This window comes from Pistacia vera, unplaced genomic scaffold (genome assembly GCF_008641045.1).
Source record: "Pistacia vera cultivar Batoury unplaced genomic scaffold, PisVer_v2 Contig492, whole genome shotgun sequence".
NCBI classification, from domain to species: Eukaryota; Viridiplantae; Streptophyta; class Magnoliopsida; order Sapindales; family Anacardiaceae; genus Pistacia; species Pistacia vera.
In genome coordinates this window covers 104405-130192 of record NW_022196326.1, presented here as the reverse complement: position 1 = coordinate 130192, position 25788 = coordinate 104405, and the positions used below count along the sequence as shown (strand labels likewise).

General features: G+C 37.1%; 3 protein-coding genes and 1 pseudogene across 5 annotated transcripts; 1 reads left to right on the top strand and 3 right to left on the bottom strand.

The window, feature by feature from the left end:
- Window positions 1-361: 361 nt before the first annotated feature.
- LOC116105084 lies at window positions 362-7637 on the top strand (annotated as a pseudogene).
- Window positions 7634-13977, bottom strand: LOC116105107 (chloride channel protein CLC-e-like). The gene is made up of 7 exons (XM_031391529.1): window positions 13225-13977; window positions 12778-12987; window positions 11344-11810; window positions 9984-10547; window positions 9095-9300; window positions 8443-8831; window positions 7634-8276 (listed from the first exon to the last, which is right to left on the bottom strand). Exons 1-6 carry the CDS (start codon window positions 13943-13945, stop codon window positions 8801-8803), a joined length of 2199 nt encoding a protein of 732 aa, XP_031247389.1. The 5' UTR covers window positions 13946-13977; the 3' UTR covers window positions 7634-8276; window positions 8443-8800.
- A 409-nt stretch (window positions 13978-14386) lies between these two features.
- LOC116105116 (mediator of RNA polymerase II transcription subunit 22b-like) lies at window positions 14387-17738 on the bottom strand. The gene is made up of 4 exons (XM_031391543.1): window positions 17664-17738; window positions 15518-15718; window positions 14987-15052; window positions 14387-14841 (listed from the first exon to the last, which is right to left on the bottom strand). Exons 2-4 carry the CDS (start codon window positions 15656-15658, stop codon window positions 14614-14616), a joined length of 435 nt encoding a protein of 144 aa, XP_031247403.1. The 5' UTR covers window positions 15659-15718; window positions 17664-17738; the 3' UTR covers window positions 14387-14613.
- A 1329-nt stretch (window positions 17739-19067) lies between these two features.
- Window positions 19068-22015, bottom strand: LOC116105113 (N-acylphosphatidylethanolamine synthase-like). 3 transcript variants are annotated; one of them, XM_031391537.1, is made up of 7 exons: window positions 22003-22015; window positions 21371-21913; window positions 21138-21265; window positions 20952-21037; window positions 19995-20132; window positions 19363-19650; window positions 19068-19252 (listed from the first exon to the last, which is right to left on the bottom strand). In XM_031391537.1, the coding sequence occupies exons 2-6, from the start codon at window positions 21577-21579 to the stop codon at window positions 19366-19368; spliced, it is 846 nt and encodes a 281-aa protein (XP_031247397.1). In that variant the 5' UTR covers window positions 21580-21913; window positions 22003-22015; the 3' UTR covers window positions 19068-19252; window positions 19363-19365. The 3 variants fall into 3 exon arrangements, with proteins under 3 accessions (XP_031247397.1, XP_031247396.1, XP_031247398.1); XM_031391536.1 differs by lacking the exon at window positions 22003-22015 and having other exon boundaries at window positions 21371-21962; XM_031391538.1 differs by lacking the exon at window positions 22003-22015 and having other exon boundaries at window positions 19363-19536; window positions 21371-21962.
- Between the last annotated feature and the right edge of the window lie 3773 nt (window positions 22016-25788).

Below are 25788 nucleotides of genomic sequence, written 5' to 3'. Positions count from 1 at the left end.
TAAGATTAATAAGTTAGAATTTAGCATAATGCGATGGGTGGAGTTGGATAGTTTGGGGGATAAAGTTTTATTTGAGTAGAAATGGTTCAAGATATTTTTCTTGCAAAGAATTGGGAGATGACACAGCCAAATGCATTTAATTTATTTCACCAATGAAGATCATTATCTAAGGTTTAATGAGTGGGATACTTATGGCCATGGACGCCCTCGCGAAGGTTTTTATATTGATGATTGGAGCATTTTTTTATTGAATGGTAAAGATTCAAGGAATTTTTCGTACCATGCCAAAAAACTTGATTGGCCACCTCTTTGAATTACTGCACCTTTTTTGTGGTGTTTGATTAAAAATAATATGTGAAAAATGGAAAAGATTCAAGGATTGATTAGAGAGTTTGTCATTCAGGTGTACCTGGTGAAAAATGGAAAAGATTCAAGTGAAAAATGGAATTCACATTAAAAGGATCTTAATTCAATTGGGTTTTTACAACTGTACTGATTTTTCTTTAAAGCTTCTCTGTTAGACTGATTTGTTGAGATCAAATCTGTGTAACCTGGTGTGAGTGAGTGATTAGAGAATTAGTCATTCAGGTGAGAGGGGTTTTGCTCTCAAGATCTTAGAGATTCAAGGGAGAGTTCTCTAGGTTGGGTTATGCCAGAGATTTGGTTGTTTGTGAGTGTTAGATCTTTGGATTTTTGTTGTAAACTCTTGATTCTAACTGATTAGTGCAACGAGCTCCTTCAATTCCAGAGCTCAACGTGGACGTAACCTGTCCAATCTTGGATAGGTGAACATTGTAAATCTATGTGTATTGTTGTGGTTTTGTTCTTGTGTGTTTTTATCTTGATTGTGTGTTAAAGATTAGAAAGATTTCATAATATGTCTTCCTCTCTCTTGTAGTGCCTCCTTGGCTAACAATGATCACACAACGAATACATGAAAAATGGGGGCTATTTCCCTCTGCAATCAATCACATTCTCATCAATTAATATCTTCCAAACCAAGGAATAAGGGTTTGTACTGAGCTCGCCTATAATCTTATATATTTCACCCTTTGATGTTAGTTATGATAATATGACATCATCATTTTTTTGGTTATGTTGGATTTTTGAGCTAGGCATGAGTTCCTTATCAACATTATTGTCAGTACAGCCACATCAAGATGGACCCGCATATTTTTCGGTGGTAGCAATATTGTCTCTTGGATCACCTGTTTTGATGGATTTCACTCATTCAAAATTTAGATTAAGCACAAGCGTGTTGAAGAACACTGTTGACGACAACAATTCTAATGGAAAGGTTTTAAAGACAGATCAGTGGAAGGATAATCACCATCCTTTCTCTATCTTATTGATGCCTTGCAGTTTATTGATCTTCATGGATGATGCATACTCAGGCAAGTATATAACTCATGGTTGGATGGGGATTTAGGATAATACCTGCCCAGAAAATTTGACGACACTATTTGGTTTGTAGATTACTTGTATGGTATTAAAGATGACGATGTACAAGAACATGGTGGGGCAAGAATTAAGATTAATACATTGGACGGATGAATTTAAAATATGATATTGATAGAACTCCTCTCCCAAACTCACGTGCTCAAGTAATCCAACAATAGAACAAAACAAAGTTTCAACAGTAAATGTATATATTGATATCAAAATGTGATTACTACACTTTTGGAAATGCAAATACAGACCAATTAAATCTTACAATGCTCAAACAAAATTAGAGACTCAAAACAGACTCAAGAAAATTAAGAACACTGTTGAGCTTCGAGGGCCAGCCTCTTTCCCCTTCCATTTGTCCTCACTTTACTCAATATCACCCGTATCCTGATATTCTTCCCATTTTGTAATTCCTTTAATACTCCCATAAGAGAATGTCATACATTCCCTCTACAATATTTCCATCTATCCTATGCTGATTGTCATCTGTCCTTTACTGATTTGTCACACTAGCTTGTAATCCTCTATTACGCTCCTTTCCTTTCCTATTGTAGACCAGCACCTCATTTGATCTGTCATTACCCTCCCCAAGAAGAGTCACCTTGTCCTCAAGGTGGAAAGAAGGAAATTGGGTATTGATGGTGTGTAAGTCTTCCCAAGTGCGTTCAAATGTCGGTAGTCCCTTCCATTGAATGAGGACTTCCCATTGTCCATTCAGTAGTCTTCTTTTCTGGAGAACCATTTATGGTTCCACATTCAAAACCAAGTTTTCGTTGAGGTTTTCTGGAAGTGGTTGGCTGTTGGGGATGGGAAAAATGACTTTCTTCAATTTGGAAACATGGAAAACATCATTTATGCGAGCTGAGGGATGTAGGTCCAATTGGTAAGCTATTGCCTTGATTTTTATTTTTTTAATTACAAACGGACCATAAAATTATGGGCTAAGCTTTTCATTGTGGTGCCTTGCCAAGGAGCATAACTTGAATGGTTGAAGTTTCAAATATGCTGAGTCTCCCACATTAAAATAAACTTTTCTTCTTTTTTTATCCACATATGTTTTCATGCAATTTTGGGCTTGAACCAGGTTGTTCTTTAATTCTTGGAGGATGTACTTGCGGTTTTGGAGTTGTTAGTTGACTTCATCAACTCTGGAGGAATGTTCTGCATACTTGAGTACCGTCAAAGGATCACAACCATATAGAGCTTTAAAAGGGAACATACCAATCGACACATTAAAGGTGGTATTGAACCAGAATTCTACCCAAGGTACACGTTTTGGCCACAGTTGTGGCTGCCCATTAACAAAACACCTGAGATAGGTTTCCAAACAATGATTTACTATTTCTATTTGCCCATCCATTTGTGGGTAATAGGCAGAACTCATTTAGAGTTGAGTCCCCGACTATGGAAACAACTCACCCAAAAAATGACTCATAAAGATCTTGTCTCGATTGGAGATGATCGACTGTGGGAACCCATGTAGTAGGACTATCTCTTTTATACCCTAGCGACTTCCTTAGTTGTGTAGGGGTGCCTTAAGGTAATGAAATAGCTATATTTTGAGAGCCAATTTGCGACCACCAGGATAGTGTCCACCCCTTGGACTTTGGGAAGCCCCATAATGAAGTCCATTGACACATCCTCCTAGATATGATTTGGAATGGGTAGTGGTTGCAATAATCCCGCCAAACTCAAAGCCTCATATTTGTTTTGTTGGCATGCTACACAAGCTTCCATAAAAGTCTTAATATCCTTCCGCAACCCCTTCCAATATACCATATTATCAATGTGTTTGTAGGTTCTAAAAAATCTAGAATGCCCCCCTATGGGTGATAAGTGAAATTCATGACAAAGTAAATGATGCCGCACAAGCTAAAAAGGAGGTTGGCTGGTTGGATCAATTAAGAGTTGCTCAATAATGTGATGAAGTTTATCATCTCAGCGAATAGCCTCTTCTAAATCCTTCATACCTGCAAAACAGCCCATGGTTAATGCATTATGTTCCACTTCCTCCTCCTTGCGAGAGAGAGCATCTGTGGCCTTATTTTCCAATCCTGATCAATATTGTATGACGAAGTTCAATCCTAACAACTTGATAACCCACTTCTGTTGACTCTCACTCAATAATTTCTGGTTGGTTAAAAAATACAGGCTTCATTGGTCAGTTCTAATGACCAAATGGCGTCCCAAGAGGTAATGTCTCCACTTTTGAGTAGTTAGAACCACTGCCATGAGCTCCCGTTCATAGACTGATTTCAATTGAGACTTCATCGATAACCTCTTACTCATATATGTGAGTGGCCTTCCCCGTTGCATTGAGACTGCCCCTAATCCATTACCTGAAGCATCCGTTTCCATCACAAATTCTTTAGAGAAATCTGGCATAGCCAACACTGACACACTTGTCATAATCTTCTTCAATTCTTCAAACACTATCTGGGCTGATTTATTCCACTCAAAAGCATCTTTTTTAAGTAAAGCCATTAAGGGTGATACAATCTTACCATAGCCTTAGACAAAGCGTCGATAATAGCCTGTTAATCCGAGAAACCCACGGAGTGCCCTCACATTCTTTGGTACTGGCCACTCTCTGTCTTAGATGGATCAATAGCTACGCCTTCAGCTGAAATCACATCCCTAAGTATTCTATCTATCACTATTCGAACAAACATGCTTTCTTATTCACAATCAACTAATGTTCCAATAGAATATGAAGGGTGGTCGCCAGGTGTCTTGAGTGCTCGTTCATCCCCTTGTCACAGATGAGAATGTCGTCAAAGAAGACAATTATAATTTTTCTCAAGTGCGGCCTGAAAACCTTGTTCATTAATGCCTGAAAGGTGGAGAGCGCGTTTGTCAGCCCGAAGGGCATAACTAAGAACTCTTAATGCCCTTCATGAGTCCTGAATATCGTCTTATGGGTGTCTTTAGGGTAGACTCATATCTAGTGATAACTCGACTTTAAATCTAATTTGGAAAATATCAACAACCCTCCAAGCTCATCAAATAATTCATCAGTTGCCAAAATCAGAAACTTATAAGGTACTATAACTTTATTCACTGCTCTGTAGTCTACACAAAATCTCCATCCACAATCTTTCTTCTTTACTAGCAATACCGAGCTTGAAAATGGACTGACGCTAGGCTTTATGATCCTTGAGGCTATCATTTCCTTAACAATGTGCTCTATTTCATTCTTTTGGTAGTACAAGGACTTATACGGTCGTAGGTTTCAAGGTTGGGTTCTTGGAAATAATTGGATTGAATGGTCCTGAGTCCTAATGGGTGGTAGTTCGGTCAAGGGCTCAAACACCTGCCTAAATCTATCCAACACCTCCACTAACACTTTATCAACTCCCTCTTCACTTCCAGATTGCTTTTGAGTCTCCCCAAACTCAACCAACACACCTTGACCTTCACTATGTACGGTTTTAATCATAGCCTTTAGTGACAACTATCGTTTTGCTTAGGAAAAGGTCCCTACACAACCATTTTCTCCTCTTACCTGAATTTCATGGTCTGCTTCTTCCAATCAATCACTGCCTCTCCTAAAGTCTCCAACCAAGCCATCTCGAGCACTACATCAGCACTCCCCATCTCAAAGGGGAAAAAATCCTGGACCACTACCATGCCTTGTAGTTCTAGAGAAACCACTTTACACTCTCCTTGACAAGTCACCCAATAACACCATCTACCACTCTGACTCTAAATGATGGGGTTGTAACCATTGAAAGTCCTAACCTCCTTACTGCCTCCAAACCAATGAATTGTGGGAAACCCTATTGTCAATTAACATAATCAATCCCTTACCGTGAATACTCCCCTTGAGATTCATTGTTTTTTGCCCTTGTATCCCCACCACTGAATTGATGGATAGCTCAATGTTGGCCTTATTTTATTCAATTGTGACCTCCTCATTTTGCTCTTCCTCTGACAGCTCTAAATCCTCATCTCCTCCCTTAAGTCAATACAATCTGAAATTGTTTCTCTCCACACCTATGCCGAAGTGAAAATTTCGCATCACATCTATAGCACAACCCCTTTTCTCTCTTCCTTTGAATTTCTGATTCCGTTAGCTTCTGGAAAGGAAAATCTCGTTGAAAGTTTGTGGACCTGAAGGTTTCTGCTGAAGAAGATGCATAGCTTGAGCCATTTCGGTGGAAGAATGTTTGAAGTTTGGATTATTGGATGAATTTCTTGGGTTGTAGGCTGAATGGGTTTGGGTTATATTGGGCTGAGTTATATGGGTTTGGGTAGGATATGTTTGGGCTTTGGCATTCTCATCAGATCTGAATGGGTTGTAAGAGGAAGCGTGGTGGAATGTTAGGATCCCACATTAGAAGGGAAAGGGGTGAGAATGTGGGTTATAAAGGGCTTGGGTACCTTCTCTGGGCCTCTTCCAAAACCAAGTTTCTTTCTTCAACTCTCTAGAAAGGATAGAGATTTTGGTTAATGATTTGGGTTGGCCCAAGATGTTGGGTTGTTGGAGCTTGACCTTAGCTCAGATCTCGGGTTTTAACTCGTTCAAGAATGCGGCAGAGAGCACGTCCTCTCTTCCTCCTACAGTCATTGCTGTTATTTCTTCAAATAGCCGGCGGTAATCCAGCACTGACCTCATTTACCTCGTCGACATAAGAAGTTCCAGAGGGCTGATCTCCTGTGCACCGCTGAACCTTTGAAGAAAAGACACCTTAAATGCCAACCATGACATCCCTAGAGTTCTAGATTCAGTCCATTGATACCAATGAAGAGCTTCTCCCTCCATGCACAGTGCTGTGGAGAAGACTTTATTCTCTTCGGCGACTTGGTTGATGACAAAGTACCTCTCAACCCAAAAGATCTAGCCGTAAGGGTCTTTGAGGGAAAAAATCGGGAGCTCCAATTTTCGTCCTCCCTAATCTCGTTGATTTCCCCCTTTGTCAAGTTATAACCCCCTTGGTTAGGAGGTGGTAGTGGTGGTGATGGTTCCCTGTGCCAGAGTGGTTGCCTTCTTCCTGCACCACTAATTTCCGACGAGCTTCTTCCTCTGTTTTCCAATGAGTTTCTTCTTTTGCTCTCCAACGAACTTCTTCTTCTTCGTCCTTACGCCGCATCTAGCTTTTCATGTCCACCATTATTTCCCTCATGGACGCAATAGTTTCTGTCAGCCTGGTAAGGTCTCTCTGCATCCCCGTAACTTCTCTCTCAACATTATCCTCTCTATTTTCCATTCTCGTATTAACCATACCCCAGTGAGCGACTGCTCTGATACCGCTTGATAGAACTCCTTTTCCAAACTCATGCACTTAAGCAATCCAACAATAAAACAGAACAAGTTTCAAGAGAAAATGTATATATTGATATCAAAATGTGATTACTATACTTTTGGAAATGCAAATACAGACCAGTTAACTCTTACGCTGCTCAAACAAAATCTTGACATTCTTCCCATTTTGTAATTCCTTCAGTACTCCCATTACAGAATGTCGTACTCTCCCTCTCCAATATTGCCATATGTCCTTTATTGCTCTGTCACACCAGTTTGTAATCCTCTATTACGCCCTTTTCCTTTCCTATAGTAGACCAGCACCTCATTTGATCTATCAAATATCTATTAAGTTAACTTGTTTTTCTAAATGATTTGGCATTGTCCATTTTGCTTTTTTTCTCATGTCCTTTCTCAGGTTGTAAATGTAAATGAAATTGTAGCACTGACAGCTCATGAGGTTGGTTTGCCATTAGCAAGCTCAGAAAAGGCTGTTGAAGTGATGAGAGATGAAGACGTCAAGATTATTACTAGAACTACAACAAGAGTTTCATTAACTTGTCGATTAGTCTTGAAGGTTCACAACAAGTTTTAGAATTCTCTCAAATATACTTTGTTTCTATAGTCTAACAAGTTCATAATTGTTTCGAGCATTCCCTTCAAATATTTGGCCGGGGCCTATTAGTACGTTACTTAGAAGAAAGAAGTACGGTTTTTTTTTTTTTTTGGGTCAGAAGAAGAAAGATGTACTTAAAGCGAAAGTAGCAGAACTTTACATGTCCTAAACATTGCATAAGCACCAATGGCAGCAGCAAACCTCAGATCCTTAATATTTATGTTTTACACAATATGACTATTCATTTTCTTTCAAGTTTATTGTATGTATTAAACAATGTAGTAATGGCAACATCATTCTATTGTTTTAAATATAGCCAGATTGCTTGTATATTTTCCATGAAATATAACGTAACATATGTACAGAACTAGACGACAATACCAAATGCTAACATAATATAGGTATATAATAAGTAATCAAAACATAACCGTTTGGAACCAGAAATCTGGCCAGTAACATGCCAACCCCGGGCCATAAATCCAATGGTTTATGAGTGGAAAATCACCCTTATAAGCATAACATTCACGGACTGAAATTTCCTACAATCCATCCCACCAAAACGACATTGAGACTTCATTCATTAACTTACCACCAACAATAAAAATGTACTAATTTGACAAATTTCCACCACTAAGCAACCATCTCCACAAAAGGCTATACTGAATGGATAAATTTAGAGATAGAACCAACCATAAATGGATTTTTCTAGTTTATTTCTAGTCTCAGCCAGAAAAAGGACAAATAATTTTATGGCATAGCTGTTGGGAATAATGACAAGCAGGTCCATGCTATCCCACATTGACGGCATCAACTGAACTCTCCAGAATACATGCTTTGCATTTATTTCGCAAGTTCCTTACTCCCATGATAAGCATTCCAAATTCGTATGACTACAACTACCTGTAAGCTATTTGCACGAGCCCTGAAAATTACTAGTTAACAAGGAAGATGCAATCCTGAGGGCACCTGTTTACAACATCAAGCCAAATTGAAACAACAGATTATAAACTAACAAAGAATTGGAGCATACTGCAGTTTGGGCAGATTTTATTCATATTATTATGCCAACCTGAGAATCCATTAGTCTAACAATTGATGAGAGAAACCATAGACTTCAAGAATGTACACTTACTCTTGTCACGCATCCTGTTGTTCCTCTACTGTAGATATGGTTTCTGGAAGCTAAACAATTAGTCTATTTACCAATAGGAAACCTCTTTTCCTTCCTATGCTGCATAGCCAGCTGTGCTCATAGTTACTAGTTCAGTGTTTCCGTTAAATGAGAAAACACCAGAACTCTGTCAGTGTGGACGAGGCCTCCAAGGTTGCAACTATGAGGATGCCTGCATAGCATTCACCTGGAGTAGACTGGTAGTGGTAGGATGTCCAGAAATTGGATAATGATCTAAATCTCCTTATGATGCATAGCTTTCTCTTGACTCATAAAATATATGATGCTAAAAGAAGCTCATCTTCCACAACTTAGAACACTAGCTCAGGGATTTTCTGGTTGCTAGAGCTCTGCACCCATCAAAAACCAGGAAAAAGGTGAAAAAGGTAGATCAGTTAGAAACTTTCATTTAGTGAAACAGGAAAATTAATAACACACTACAATCTGAGATTGTATTAACAAAGATGAGATTATCATAAAACAAATAGTTAACAGCAATTCCAAATTCATAGCAGGAAATAAACTTCTGAGATTGATTCAATTACAATTGTGCACGCAAGAAATGCATCTTGGAACAGTAAAAAGACACATCAACGAGACAGTAAAAAGATACCTGCAAGTCAGGCTGATACATTCTCTGTCTAAAAGGCCAACTAAGTGTCCTCTGTGATCCTCAATATGCTCCAACACAACTGGAACTTGACTTATACCATGCCTATTCATAGTCATTAAAACAGAAAGAAGGTCCATACTAGGAGTAGCTGTCCATGGCACTCGACATTTTTCACCATCAAAGCATATTTCAGACACCAACAGCTCCTGCAATAGCATCAGCCAAGTAAGCAAGATCAAATGCACAACATGAGTGAAAAAGGAAGACGAAATCCCTTATTAGGGTATTTAAGAATACTACAAATATGACCGGAATTCTAACTTTAACTTATTTAGCTTCAAAATACATGAATATATATGCAAAATGCCAGTAATTCACAAATCTTCTTTATAAATGTCACAAAATTAATAATTTTCAATTATAGGGAAAAGTACCTTGCCATTTACCAATCAATTGTAAATGATCCCAAGTACCGATTTGAGCCCCTTTTTTTTTTTCAATTTAAATTAAGAATGGATCTTGTCCTCTGTCATTGACAATAATTCGTGATTCACAATTTTTCCCTACCTTTCCATTTTTCTGATTTTCTAAAGCAACCAAATTTTTTATATTTCCCACTTCTCCTAATCTTACTACTAGTATGACTCAGATTTCAGAGGTGCTAAGTTATTTAAGCTCAAAGCGGTGAGCAGTTCTAAAGTTCCATCAAACAATGCACAAATAGTTCTGGATCTTGGTTAAAGTGATAGGTTGAATCCTTGTCTTGAAATAAATGGACTAAAATGGATAGATATTGGTGTATCCTGAAGTTTTTCAAGACCAATCTTGAATAGAACAGATTATTCCTTTATGTAATATACGAAATACATATAAATAAAGGGTACCGTACCTTATGTCTAATACTTTTTTTTGCTATTGCATATTTGCTGAAGTCCTGAATGTCTCCAAGTGTTAGTAAACCAAGTAAAATATTATCATTATCAACAATCATTGCACAAGACTGCTTCTCTGCCAGCATGAGAGTCACCACTTCCGTAAGGGAAGTGGTCATTAGAACAGTCACATATCTGGTTCTCATGGCTTCTGAAACAAAAATTCTCTTCCCCAACTCTTCAATTTCGAGATCTGAATCATCTAAGCAAAGTGAGCTTTCAACTGCACAAAGGTTGCTTGCATCAGATTCCTCTTTAGCAAGTGAATAATTAGATGACAACCCACTTGTCCTACTGAGATATATCTCAGATTGTTGATTTGTATGAGCCTTTTCCTGTCCAGCTTTTTTAGTCTCTTTGACATCTCTTCTCCTCATCTGTCCAGAAGTAATCCATGAAGATAATCCAACAGCTCCCAGTAGGGGCAAAACTATCCGATAGTCCTGTGTCAACTCGAAAAGTAGCAATACCGAAGTAAGAGGTACCTGACACACTCCTGCAAGAGTAGCAGCCATTCCAACCTACAAAAGAAATTCAGACAATCACCCAATCATGAATTACAGATAACTACATAAATCCTATTAATCAACAGAAAATTAAAAGAGTATTGAGCATACAGATGACAATATATTCAGAACAACTCAAAAATATCACTGTAACAGCTCAGAGTCAACTAAATGAACTTTTCAGCCGTTGCTTTATTTACAGCAAACTTTGGGAGGTATACATTCTAACAAGGAGAAGTAAATTATTTTCCACAGTAGAGGTGACTTTTCAGAATCAAGTTGGAACCTTTCCCAAACTGGAAACAAGTAATAATTTCTATAAATCTTTTAATTTGGCTGGCCAATCTGTCTTTATGAATATACTAGTAAAGAAATCAGCAATAATCTTCAACGTTTGGCAGCAAAATAAAGAACTTGGGTAGGAAAATTTGGTTAGATGCAATCCACCCATTTTAGATTAATATCTTTACAAGGAACTCTAATTAGTGCAATTGTTGCAGGAATATTAAATTTGGTGTCTATGTATTTATGTTGGCAATAGAATCACAGGTAAGATTTTGCAACAGACAATGTACCCCAAATGTTCCCTCACTTCTTGGTTTTCTTGTATCATTTATATTATTCTTTTCTGACCTAAAGTAACCATTGAATTCTTTTCTTCTTTTTATTTTTCCAGAAAAGAGCATGGTGAGACATATTCGTCAAATTGTTAAAAATAAATAAATAGAATCTTTCAAATGATTGAAGTATATCAGACCTTGAAATCTTAAAAAACTATCCAGTTTCTATAAAAAATGTTATAGAACAGTACCAAGCCATAAGCTTGTGGCGATGCCACTTCCAGGATGGAAAGATCAATTGCTGGATTGGATTGGGCAATTGCAAAATTAATGAATTTCCCATATGCCATTCCTGTTGCAGCACCAATAAAGAGGGACGGGGCATAGTAACCTCCAACCAACCCAGAAGCCCGACACAGAGAGGTAGCAACTATCTTGACTACTACAAGCTGTAGCAATAGATTGGTCGAGAGACCATTCACAAACGGCCGAGATTCTAGTAAAATGTCAACATTCTCAAAACCCCAGTAAAGGATTTCAGGATACACCAGGGCTATCAGACCGACAGTCACCCCACCCATTATTGGGAACACAGCCTTTGGTATCCCTAGGACTTTATGAAGATCATTGACAATTACCAGCATGTATGTTGTGCATCTCGATAAGGTCAAAGAAATCAAACCGCATAGGATACCAAGCAATAGATACAGTGGGAGTTCTGAAAATGAGATAAAAAGTTTTTATTGTTAAAATCATCATCTTTAAAACAAAGGCTTGATTATCTACTTCCAGAAGTATTAAGCCTTTGTTTGGAGAAGTTCATATTTGTACAGTGACTTAACTAGCTTCTCATCACAAAATTGACTATGAAGATAGCATTTAATGTATGCCACGAAAGAACAAAACTACAAGTAATTAATGTCTGAGCCTGGTTAATATTATGTTAATAGAGACAAGAACTTTAATAATGGTTATGGTTGCAGTTACAAGTGCAACAAACAGTGATGGCAGCACCAACGTTCTTGATGACAGCAGTGATGATAGTTTTAAATAAGTGTCCACAGTTTTGGAGCTGTCAATGATGGCGAAAAGAAAAACGAGAAAGGTTGTGGCAGTAGAGGGGGTGGTGGCAGTGTTAAAAATGGTTTGAGTAGAGGTAGAGGAGATCAAAGCAGCAGTATTAGACTCTTGATCTAGCTGCAAATGCGTTAAATATTTATTGAAGTAGGAAAGAATGGGTTGACATGTATTACCATAAAGTTGAATTTTAATTAAACATTTTATTGAAAACACATCTAGTACCATACTACATAGTGAAAATGCAAACGGAAGCACCTTAAGTTTATGGCTCTTAAGTGCTCTCAGAATCATCCAGGTCAGAAATAGTAATGGATAAAACAATACACTCGTTAATTTAAAGCTATTTACTAGAATGTGTTATGATGAGGCATTTGAGTGCTAAAGCATTTGATGTGCAAAAGATGGACCTTGGTCATTTACTAAGAACAATTATAGGGGAAAGGTGGGGGAAACTAAATTATGCCAGTTTTTGACTCACAAGATTCAATAATGCTTAGCTTTGAGATGAAACTATCATCAATTAATACTAAACGAAGTTGTGTTGTGGCCCTTGAATGTGCAGATTATGCATCTATATGTGGAAGAGATGAGATATTTATATTTACCGCCAGGGGAGCGGAAATCGTAATCTGGGACCTTAAAGGCCGGTTCAGAACCAAGACCAACTTCAGACACCACAGAAGCAATAACAGCGCTAAGAATGACCATGGAAGTTGTATTTGGCAACGATGTGTAGGAATCTGTATCTGTTGCTGGCGACGGCCACAAGGCTGACTCTACAGCAAAAAAGCAACCAGCAACAGCCGCATTGAACCCTGTGAACAAAGCATAAAAATAAATTCAACTTCAATACAAGAGAATGACAAAAGGAAGTGCTGATATGGAATCTAAACGAGCCTTTATCTGAAAAAATACAAGCATTTGATTCATTTATAATAAACATAGAGATCTTAGAACAAGAGAGTATCCTTATTCATTATACTCATAAGAAAAAACATAATACAAGAAAATGAGATTGATATCGAGTCTAAATGATAAACCAGTATACCAACCAGAAGAGATTCCAGCAGCTGCACCTGCAGCCACGAGAGACAGACTTCTTTGAGGACTTTTATAAAATAAATTCCCAACTCCCTTGGCAATGGATTTGCCAATTTCCACACTTGGACCTTCAGGCCCCAGGGAATTGCCAGTGCCAAGAGTGAAACAAGCAGCCGTTGCCTTCAAAAGAGGCTGCAAAGCTGCCTTCAAATAATCATAAAAATTCATATCTGAAATGTTTTCTTCATCTAGAGCAGCTCGAAGAGCGTTAATGAGGCTTACAAAGAAACCACCACAAGCGGGTACTAAAATGACACGAGTCCAAATGGATTCAATAGGCTCCTCTCTCAACCAGGAAGCACCCCGAAGCGGAATTCCATCCCAGAAAATGTCTCGTATTTCATGTACCCCGTTATTGAATATGACCACGACTATGCCAGTGAAGAGACCCACCAAGCATGAAGATATTATTATTCCCGAATTTCCAAGGCCAAGCCCTTCTATGTCTATAATTGGCAGCTGTCTCTGTTCATTCTTCTTAGGTAGGGCAGTAACAGGCCTCAGCCTTAGCCTCAAGTTCAGACCACCACCACCTATTTTAGCTGATTTGGTAAAGAATGACAAATAGCGCTGCTTCGAGGTGGGTGAATTTTTGCAGTGAGAAGCAGAGATCAATGGAGATGAGCAACACCAATGCTCTTGCCACCGGAACACCTGTAATTTAAATTCCATATGTTCTTGCTGTGCTCTGATTCTAATAGGATAATATAGCTGCTGTTCTCGTACCACGTTGCAATCACCTACTCACCACTTGTTTTGTTTATAAATATAAATATATTCTATTACCGTCAGCTTTAGGGGGTGATTTTGTCACTATTTTCGAATGTTTTGGTACCTCTGTAGTTTCGAGAACTTGAGGGCCGAAGTTACTTTGGCCAAACCTCCATATGCAATGCAACACTGTCGAAACAAGAATTTTTCATTTCCAATGTTTATCTTTGTTCCTTTGTTCTAACCTTGTATTTCTGAAAAGTCAATAATGTTAGACTGAGGAAGCTGATGGACAAAAGTTTGAGAGATACCAATACAATGATTTTTCTTATCATATGCTTCAATTCAAATGAATCACATAGAGAAGTAATCAACCCTCAATGATAGTATATGTGTATCTCATAAAATGGATTCTTCGCTGTGAGCAATCCATATTGCTTAACTCATTTTGCATTACTATAATGGATATTAACATATAAATACAATTTAGTTAATGCAATAGAATCTCAATTGTTAAAAACACAATTTAATTTGAAAACTAGATACTTGGAGTTTCTGCTTCCACAAATCTATGGTAAAACTAAAGCAATATAAAATCCTACTTTTCCCAAGGCCCTAACTCATAATGCCTAAATTAAGCTTCTCTGGGCAGAAGAATAATAATGTGCTTCAAGCTCTTTAAGATTAGCCGCTGCCTCCTCTCCAATTCTAGCCATAATACGATCCGTTTTCTCTGCATGTTGGTTAAACTCATTTGTTCTTTGTTCTACATGGTCATTAAGAGACGCAAATCCTGAGAAGATTGCAGTTTGTTTTAGCTCAGAGACCAACTTAAGTAAAGAGTCAGCAGCTTGAACCTGTTCTTCATCAAGGGATTAAGAATAAGAAGAATGAGAAACTGATAAGCACATTAATCATGATCATAATTATCAAGTCAAAATCATCACTTCTAGGAAATGGATACTAGAATAAAACATATTCTTTTTGAAGAATTTTACACACCATTCTGGATGCACGCATCTCCATCATGAAAGCCTCTTGTGAATTTCTAACAGGTGGGTCATTCACCTACATATAAAAGGCATAACCAAATGTAAAAAATGAATTTAATGGACATTTCCTATCCATGCTAGAACCAATTTCCAACCATATACCAAAATCCTCTAAAAGAAGCTAAATTTTTTTTCTCATAAAGCAAAATGAACTTCTCATTTGCCTATAAAGCTTCAGCCCCAGGTATATGAGCAAAATTTCAAGCAAGAAGATAAATTTATCGAGCAAGAAGATAAATTTATCTTTCCCTACTTCACCATAGGATTCTAGACTATATTCAATTAACTTAAACATGGTCCCATTGATGAAAGTTCGACAAACTTTTTCACACTTTCGCTATCATGTCACTATAAATACATTCAAGCATATTTCAAGAATTAGACTATCACATTTTTCAACCGCAATAGTATATTTCTTAAAATTAAAATGAGCCACAATATGAGAAAGGGAAGAAAAAAAAAATTATAAGCAATAATATACCCTGGCAGCATTGACAAGTTGGCTGAAATTGTCAACGATATTAGCAATATCGGTTTCAACTCTTTGCATCAAAGTCTTCTGCTTCTGAGCTGCTGTAGCTGTTGCCGCCGCTGTAGGCCCACTTCCTCCTCCTTTATTCATTATTTTCTCTATAAAAAACCACCTCAATAGTCACTGAAGTCAATTTGATTTCACCGAAGCCTAGAAAAAAGATAATAAGCCATTATATAAAAACAATCAACAACGATACTAGCTCAAATTTAAAATTGACTATTTAGTTTGCCATGGGAGAAAAACAGCAATACATCTTTACCACGGAAACTAAATTCTCCTTAACATACTAAACTTATCAATCACCAAAGAGACACCAATAGGGCTTTCTAAGTCTATTGATTGGAACTAAAGACAAAAAATCATAATGATAAGACTTCACTTATTCAACTCAATCTACACGCAAAGAAACTCTGCATCAATATTACTAAATGCAGATTTTGATGCCGAATTTATTCCAATACATACTACAAAAAATAAATAAATAAATAACAACCAACACAAAGTAAGCCAAGCTGAAATCCTCAAGAAGCAAAAACAAAGAAAGACCAAAAGAACAACTAAACAAAATTTTCAGGATTTTCTTTTTGAAAGCAAAAGAAAAGGTGATTCACATATTTAATCATCTCAAATTTTCTTAAACTTCATCACCAACCAAAAATATACAAGGGGGCAAGAAAGAGAGAAAGGAAGTATAAGATCCATGTTCGCCACTATTCAATTACATATACCATTTCTTTATACACCTAAATGGGGAAGGGGCTTTAGGTTAATTTCATTTTATTGGCATTAATGTTTGAGTTACAGCTTTTTTGAGCTGTTTAATCTATATCGTAAAGAACTTTTTGTGATCCTTTAAAATGGATTGTAACTTTTATGGACTACTTGTTCACTCTTTCATGATTATCTCAATCAATGATATTGATATGTTTATTCTTACAAAAAAAAAAAAAAATTGCCATATACCATTTCCTGACCCGACAAAGCAAGAACTTGATGTCACACGAATTATGAATGGGTGGGAAAATTTAATATTACCATGAAGTTTTTCTCATGAGCAAAGTTTGGAAGGATGTTAAGAAACTTGCACTTTCTTATACTGCAGATATCCACACACAAAAGCTACTCTATTATAGATAGATGCATGTAATGTGCATGACTAAACTTTGTTGAGGGATGATTTATGTTTTAGAGTTTAAACAATCTAAAGTAAGAGAATAGAATGTAAAACATCAACGTTGAAAATATGCAGATGCTACAATTATCCACAAATACACATTCTCTAGAAAATAATTTGAAAAAAATGAAATCTAAATAGAGAGCTCACATGAATGACTAATATTGACAATGTTATCTACTGAGAACACAACAAAACAGTCTATTTCTTTCTCTTGGCATAAAAATACTCCCAGATTAAGAACAAGATGCAGGTCTACAAAATCATAACATGTTTACACAAAAGCTTGGTAAAATAATCAGATAAAAAGCATCAGGATATTTAGTTGTTTTTCTCCTAATTTTGTTTTTTGATTTTGAAATTTCTTATTGAGCTCCAGAGTAAAGAGTTGAAAGGCGTGGTGTCCCACCCGAACTATAGAGAGGTGAAAAAGTGGGATTTGCAAAGGCTTATGCAGTCAGGACCTACAAATATTGGTCTCAACATTATTATTATTATTTTATTTTATTTTTTATTTTTTTTTGAAAACTGAATAGAAATCAATTCTTAGAATCTTTACTGGGAATATGGGCAGTAGAGGTAGTTACCAAATGAAAATCCATAATAATAACTCAAAATCCATGAACCAAAAACACGAACACGCTGCCCACTCAATACAGAAATGCATTTTAAGCATGCACATAATAAAAATAGGCCAGGTTAAAAACTATATATTAGCATGCTTACAACAACCCTGATTCATTGAACTAGCCTAATGTTTTCCAACAGAGTAATTCCTTAATACAGTATCACCAAAAAAATCAAAGAAGAAGTTAATATCAAAATGATCTCCACTTGGCATATAGTACTAAAAACGAAATTTAAACAATAATAATAAAAAAAAAATCCAAAAATTCTCAAATGCCCATAGTTCCTCACCTGAATTCCTAGATCAGAAACTCTGTAGGGTTCAAAAATCCCCCCCTCCTTCCTATCCTTGCCTCCTGAAATCGCCAAAAAAAAAAAAAAAAAAAAAAAATCAAGAAACATAAAACAACAAGACATTATAAATAATCATAGTAGCAATGCTTATGAATCAACGACATTGTTGAATGAAAAATAATAAGCTTACTGGAAGCAGAAATTTAAAATCAATTTGCTAAAACTCACTTTAACTTCTCCTTTCTTCTCTCTTTTTCTCTGCAAATACGTCATTGCATCTCTGCTTCATTTGAATCCTCTTTTTTTTTTTTTTTTTAATATGGGCTTCTGGGCTCTTAACCCCAGATGCAGTTTTAGTATTATAATGGGCCTGACAGGTCTGACCCAAACCCAATACATATCAATTTATTAAAAAATATAATATACGTATATATGATAAATTTTTTTAACGAGAATAATACAATTATCATTATCACCGAATCTAAATAACTGAGAAGATGTTGGTAGTTATAATTCATTGTGATAAGAGCTGTGACAATAATACAAATAACTTCACATTTAAAAAAAAAAAAATTTGTATTCTACCAAAAACAATTTTATTACGATAATATAATCAATATATCTTCCTTCCTGAGTTGACGACTTTGGATCAACAAATATTACTTTCTTCTTAGTTATGAAACAATTCAGTTAAAGGTCTATAGTTGATCTCACTTCATACATCCTCACTTGTTAAATGACAAATTAAAAATGTTTTAAAACCCGAACAGGATCGGCTGGTCCGACAGTGACCCGACAATCTCTCCAATCTAATTCAGGTTCTACGTGCTAGGAGGGCTTCTACTATATTTCAAATTCATAGGGACTACTTTGTCATTTTCTAGGGGTGTTTCTAAAATATTTCAAAACTTTAGGGATTAATTGATTTTGTTGTGCTTTGTTTGAAATAAATTAAAATATCAAGGACTAGTTAGATTTTATAGAGGTGCTTTCGAAATATTTTAAAACTTTAGGGATTCATTGTAATTTTTTGGGCTTTGTTTGAAATAAATTTAAATTTTAGGGACTAATAAAAATTTTAAGGGAAAATATACTCAAATTTAAGGGACTAAATGAAGTTTACAAAAATATTTTTGTTGCTAATCTCACCGATCCAAGGTCCAACCGGTTGGCCCAATCGATCCGTTACTCAACCACCTTGCCAAGTCTCACAAGAAGTCGGGTTTTAAAACTATTCAAATTAGTTCAAGATGAAAGCTCTTATGTATAGACTAAAATCAGTCAATAAATAACCCTACCAAAAATTTCGGCTTTTATTTACGTTGTCTATCTGTAAACTAAAGCAATAAAAAATCATACTTCAAATAAAATAAAATAAAAATTAATTTTCCTAAGGCTCCAAGTCCTACTGGCAAGAATTTTATTATGTTCTTTGCACGGAGGAATAATAATGTGCTTCAAGCTCTTTGAGACAGCAGCTGTCCTCTCTCCACTTCTTACCAAAATATATGTTCTTGTTCCAAACGGTTTCTAAGAGCCTTCTGTTTAATTCAGACCAACTTTAGTAAAGAATCAGATGCCGGAACCTGTTCTCCATTAATGGATTAACAAGAATGATGGATTAAAAACAATTAACACTCAGAAAATGCATAAAAAATTTGCTTTTGCAAATGAGCAACAAAATAAGAATTTGAACCTTTTACTTCCAAGTGCTCTTACAAGAGCTCCTTAAGCTCTCCATTATATTCCGAATTTTTTCAGAAATGGAAGAGTACAGATATCTCCGTGCTGCTTCATCCAGTCCATGAGGGTCACTGCCAGGCCATCCCATGCTACAAGGATATGGATCACGGGACATGGAAGTTGCCATCTGCCTCATTTTTGGAAGGTCAAATTTTATTGGATCCCCAACAACTATATTAATGCTCTTATTACATAATGGAAATGGAGGCCTTCGGCCAAACATAAAGTTTTCAGGCATCACCTATAAAATCATAAACCAAGTGCAAAATGAGCCAAATCAAGCAACAATGACATATGCACCAAAAAGTGATATTTTTTATGGCTTCTGATACTATAAGAACAATCTTTGCCTATGTGCCTTTAGTACACTGAATTTAGATAAATTACTCAAAGCAATTATAAAAATTCACTCCTAGGTTAATGATTATTTTTTAACCATGTCAATCCTCAAGTGTTGCTTGAGATGGAACGTTAAAGGTGATTTCTCAATTATATACACCAAACAACCAGCCCAGCCCAAAAAGTATACTGCATGTACAAGTACAGGTGTCAGAATAAAAAGACAGTTTTAAGAAAAAGCATTACCTCTTGAAAACCATGATGAACAATTGGCAAAACTATCGGTGTTACTGGTGCGCGATCAATAAGACTAGCAGTTCCCCATTTCAACCGCCGAATAGGTGCATCTTCTTGTGACACTTTTCCTTCAGGAAATGTATGTAGCTGTCCGTAAGGGATACAGAATTAAAATTAAACCTCAGAACTACAAAAATTGTCATTCTCAAACCAAAAAAGAAAAAAAAAAGAAGAAGAAGAAGAAGAAAGATTATCACAAGTGTAAAATCTACGACGAATCCACCCATAGACCATTAAAACAACACCTTAAACTATTGTGAGGTAGCCTCAATATTAAACGAACATTAACCTGAGATATCAATGCACACCAAAACACTATAAGAAATTCAGCTCCATGTAAATCTGGTTCGCATTGAAGTTTGGTTGGCCGATCTCTCACTTAAAGATAAATAGCCACAATATGAAACTTTACTATAAGTTAACACTACATCAGTCCAACCAATGTTCAATAAGAACCAGAGGTTATTGCTCAGCATGAAAGTCATTTGAAAAGAAAAAAATAACTGGGACAACGGAGGATATAGAAAGAGTACTTTTACATTGATTATTGAATAAAGTATCATATACTATAATATCACATAATTCCCATCCCTAATATCTGTGCCACTAAGCTAAGGCTCTTATTGATCTCATTCACATGGGATAGAATGACATTGCACATGTAACCTTCCTTCTGCACAAAGCATCCACTAAGGAAGAAAAGTAATAAAAACAACGGGAAAGATATGAGTTAGTCCGTCAAGCTATTCATTTAGATTCTCGACGAAACTAAACCCAATCCTATTTAAACAATCACAACAAGCCCCTTTTCTCCAATAAATTTTAAATAAAAATTAGAAGAATCCCTTAAGAAATAGAGCCCAATAAACAATAGAGAGTAGAAATTGTGCAATTATAAGTGCATACCCATTCTCCATCACTTAGGCGCTCAAGTGCTTCATTCATATGATCTTGATAAATTCCACCACCCCTTGTAATGGGTATGCATTTACCTGCAACAATACAATGTTCAGTAACAAAGAAGGAGAAAGCATTCAACATGTTCAAATTCAAAGCAAACTTCAAAAACTTATATTAGAAAATGGGGCATGCCTAATCGGAAGATATAGGAAAAAAGTGAATTTTTGAAGCAAATATCTTCAGCAGCAAGAACCCATCGAGCCAACTTAGCATCCATGGAGGGAAAACCCTTGAATCCCCAAATGACCGGATCATCCAACCTGTTGATTGATTGATTCGTTCATGAAAATAATAAATAAGCAAATGGAAAAATGGTTAAAAACAAAAAACAAAAAAAAAAAAAAAAAACAAAGGAAGAGACCAACGTGGACATGTGATTACTAACAGTGAGGAGAGGTACGCCACGAGGCCTGGAGTGAACAAGACGAATTAGTGCATCAGCATTGTGAACATAAGTGGTGTTGAGAAAATTGGCCACAGTCTTAGCAAAAGCTCCAACAGCCATGACTACTATCTTCCTTGGTAATCCTCCCATGTGGTTCGCTCGTCCCGCCCATTCCATTTTTCTTCCCATCCCTCACCACTTCTCTGCGCTCTACCCTAAAAACTCTAAAACTTAATCTTATCTCTGGCTAATTTGTACCAAGTTAGCCACAAATCTAGAACACAAAATGAACTGGTATCCAGAAGCGGAAACGTGGAACAAGATCACAGAACAGTCCACCAACTTTGGTTTGAAGACGTTGATTTCTGTTCAGGTAATTGGCTGCGGTCTCATTCTGATTGAATCTGAAGATCACCCATCCTTCCTATCCTTGCCTCCTAAAACGGCATAAATATTCATTGAACCAGAAAGAGCAGCAAGACATTACTACAAGGATAGCACCAAAGCTTATGGAATCAACAACCTGATGAACAAGAAAACACTAGGCTTTACTGGAAAAAAAAAAAAAAACAAAAAAAAAAAAAAATTAGAATCAATTTGTTGGAAACCCACTACTTTTTTCGCTTCTTCCTTTTCTTCCTTCGCTTATGGGTTTTTCAGCCCATATACAAGATGATCTGCTATTCTGGGCTGGGCCTTCCAGGTTGAAATTTAAAACCCAATATAGATCAATTTAATTAAATATACTTCTATTATAATTCAATTAGTGATTCAATATAGTAAGATATATCATAAAAATGATTTCTAATAATAGAAATAACGTTGCACTGTTATTATAATTACTCCTACATCTTGATTAATTTGATTAACTTTTAAAGGCCTTTATCCTCGATACAAAGCGATACCCTCACTTTGAAAAACAACCGACGTTTCACCTCTGCTTCTGTTTGTCCTTCAAAATTAGTACCAAATTGATTTTGATCACAAAAACTCATTATATTCAGTCTTCTAATTATTTTTAACCATATCATTTTATATACATATTTTTATAAGAAAGCTTTATATGTGTAATATTATTTATATTTAAACTAGTTGTAATTGATAAGTATTAAACGTAATCACTTATATTTTTGCCTAGAAAATTTAAGAGGTCTGCACTTGAATCCAATTTTGGTTATTATTCTTAAGATGCTAGGGAAGATGAAGATGATATTTTTTATTTTTTTTAATTTATTATTATTTTTTTTTTAAGTCTCACTAAGGATTCTATTATATTGTTGGTCCAAAGAGCAATGTTTTAGACTTTTGGGGCTTATCGAGATGCGAGATAGGGTCTTGAAGAGTTGCATAAGAGTAAACAACTTTTATCCACCCAAATAATGGCTTAATGACACTCTCATCCATGGACTTTTAAAATAGTATCTAGTTTTATATTCTGTTTCCGATTCTGACATCGTTGTGACCCCACATTACCATCATTCTCTTTCTTGATCATCACTCATCAAAACCCTTTAAACCCTACCCCCGCCAATTGTCGACAATCGAACGATTAGGGTTTACGTAGCCGCCTCTCTCAAGTCAAATTCTGATCAATCCCAACCACCAAAATCCGACCTTCCACCACCAAAAGACTCATTGGCCTCCCTTCTTCAAAAGCCCTAACAGCCTAAATGGAGTTTATTCTTTGTTCACCGCCATAAAGTGTATGGAAAAGTGTCATTAATCCATTATTTGGGTAGGAAAAAGTTGTTAACTCTTTGATTTGTTAGCTTGGGCTGGTGTGATACGTTTATATTATGGATTGGTATTAAAACCAGAGAGACTTGGAGCAAAGATGAGAAAACAAGGCATCACCGGTCCACCACCAACTTTTGCTTCTTGAAAATTGTTGATGCGAGATTTTGACACCAACCAAATGCACGTATGAAATGCTGAGCTGGCTCAGAAGACAGACGCTGAATGAAAGAAATGAATAAATGGGTTGACTAGATAGTTTTTAAAGTGGTTCGGATGCTTAAGGAAGCAAGTCCTACGTCCACTGATGTAGAATTAATGATAGCGGTCAGGTCGCGTTCCGCGAGCTGATTGTTACAAAGTGATTACAAGAGAATATGAGAGAGAGAGAGAGAGAGTATGCTGTTTTTCGAGAGATTAGCTAATCCTCAAATTGAGAAAGGAACCCTCAATTTATAGTGGAACGGATTAAGGTTATGATTACTAAATCTGTGAGTTGGTGGGATTATCCGTACAAATCTTCCTTTATGTCCCATTGCCCACCTTCTAGAGTGATTTACGTGATTTGGTGTAGGAATTGGACATGTGAAAGCTCTCCAGCTCCTGGCCGGTCTGGCACGCACCCACTACACTGACAGGACCGTGCTGTTCCTCTCCTCACGTGACTCGGTTACGGGTGTACCCATGTTCTGACTTTTGCATGCTGACTAGGTCTTATGTCAGCCCTGCATTCTTCAGGCATAACAGAAGTCCTCTAGTTTTTAAGGTTTGAGGATTGAACCTTGGAAACTATAATTCATGTCGTGATTGGATGCTTTCGGGAAGTTCTGGTGATTCTGACCTGTCTGAAAAGAGGTTAGAGGAACGCTCTTGTGAATGCGACCTCGCATGGTCATCACTTGTTAAGGATGAGCGACCTGACCTCGTCAGGCGTTACCTGTTGCACTTTTAATACTGATACATTTAATAAAAAAAAGCCCCTGCTCTGACAAACGTGTCCTGTGTGCAATAAGTGCCAACCAGGTGTATTAAATGCATGACATACTGAAATGATACCCCTTATCAGAACATTAAATGCGTGATATGATGAAACGACATCTCTTATCAGAACATTAAATGCGAATTGAGGCACATTTAATGCGGAGGGAAAAAGGGCCGTCGCTTGAGTTTTTCAACGAAAAGGGATGACGGTTTGGTTTTCTCGAGTCTTGACGGTCACTCTTCCCCACTGATCTGTGACACGTGGCCGTGATCAATGGTGAGACACCTTTTCGCCCAAATGTCGTTTTGATTTCGGGAAAACCAAATGCTATTTCCTTTGCTATAAAAGCTCAATTCCATCTCAGGCAATGTCACTACACTTGCCTTTTTCAGAGAGAGCAAGAGACTTTCGCAAGCTTGGAATCTTTGTCTTCCAAACCAGCATGTTTCTGACATTTGAAGCAGAATAAGCTATTTTCGTATTCCGAGAGGTAAAAATCGTTCTTCGCTTTTATTTTTTTATTCCTAGTGGTTGGTAAATGGCGTTAGTCTTCCGGTGGTTGATCGGAGACGAGACGCTCATGTCGGGTTCGAGCCATGAATGGCAGCTCGAATCATTCTATTAGGGTTTTCTCTGGGTTTTAAGGAGTTTGTTTTCTTCCACGTCATCGTACAGAATAGCGTACGATGGCTAAATGACCCCCTTGCTTGTCACTTTTATAGACCAGTAGAATGGACCCCTCCAAGACCAGATCCGAGGAAGGAACCGGTTCGTTTTCGTAGGGTGCTCCTGTGAATGTCCCTCGTGAGGTCTACTCGGTACTTACTGGGGAAGAACTCGAGAGGGTAATAAAACAGTACGGTGTCGACATGGAGGTTTTCCGTGATAGGACACGCTCATCGTGATATCTGTCAAGTGGGATGGCTGCGATCTCCGAAGAGATCTTCAAGGGTGGGCGGTTGATTCCTTTCCACCCTTTTGTCAGGTTAATCTTGGATCACTTTGGGATTGCGTCGATGCAACTCACGCCGAATGCGTATGTGATTGCTGTTGCCATGTACATCGCATGTCAGGAGAACAGGCTGGGCGAGCTAACCGCGGTGGAGCTTGGCTACTCGTATTACTTGAAAAAGAGCAAGGACAAGGATTCTTATTACTTGTCCAAACGACCTACTATAGCCGAGGGGATACACAACTACCCTAGTAACGCGGGGGCTTACGAAACGAAGTTTTTCTTCTTTCGTTATGACAACCATTGTCGCTTTCAAGACCCGAGTAGGTTCTTTTCCCTTGACAAATTCATTAAATTTGTACATTTTCTTTTTCTGACGACCTTTTTTCTTCTGGCAGTCAATAAGTCGACCGACCTAGGGTTGCTCTTTGACCGGGACAGAATCGTAGCTTTCGGCTTCCTGCCCGAAGCTAGTGGCGACGCAAGGAAGCTCGTGACGACTGTAAATCTGCTGAAATACTGTTTTTTCAATGAAAACACATCCCTAGAGTCCCCATTGCGTAAGTCTTGTTAACTGGGTCTTTTTTGGTCGTGCAATCAATTACTTTTGCTAACGATGTTTGCATGCAGTGACCATGCCTTCGAAGGTGTCGGAACTGCCACGACGAAAGCAATTCAACTTTTCGCGGGCGAGGACTGGCAGGGTGACCCAAGCTGCTTTTAGTGTTCC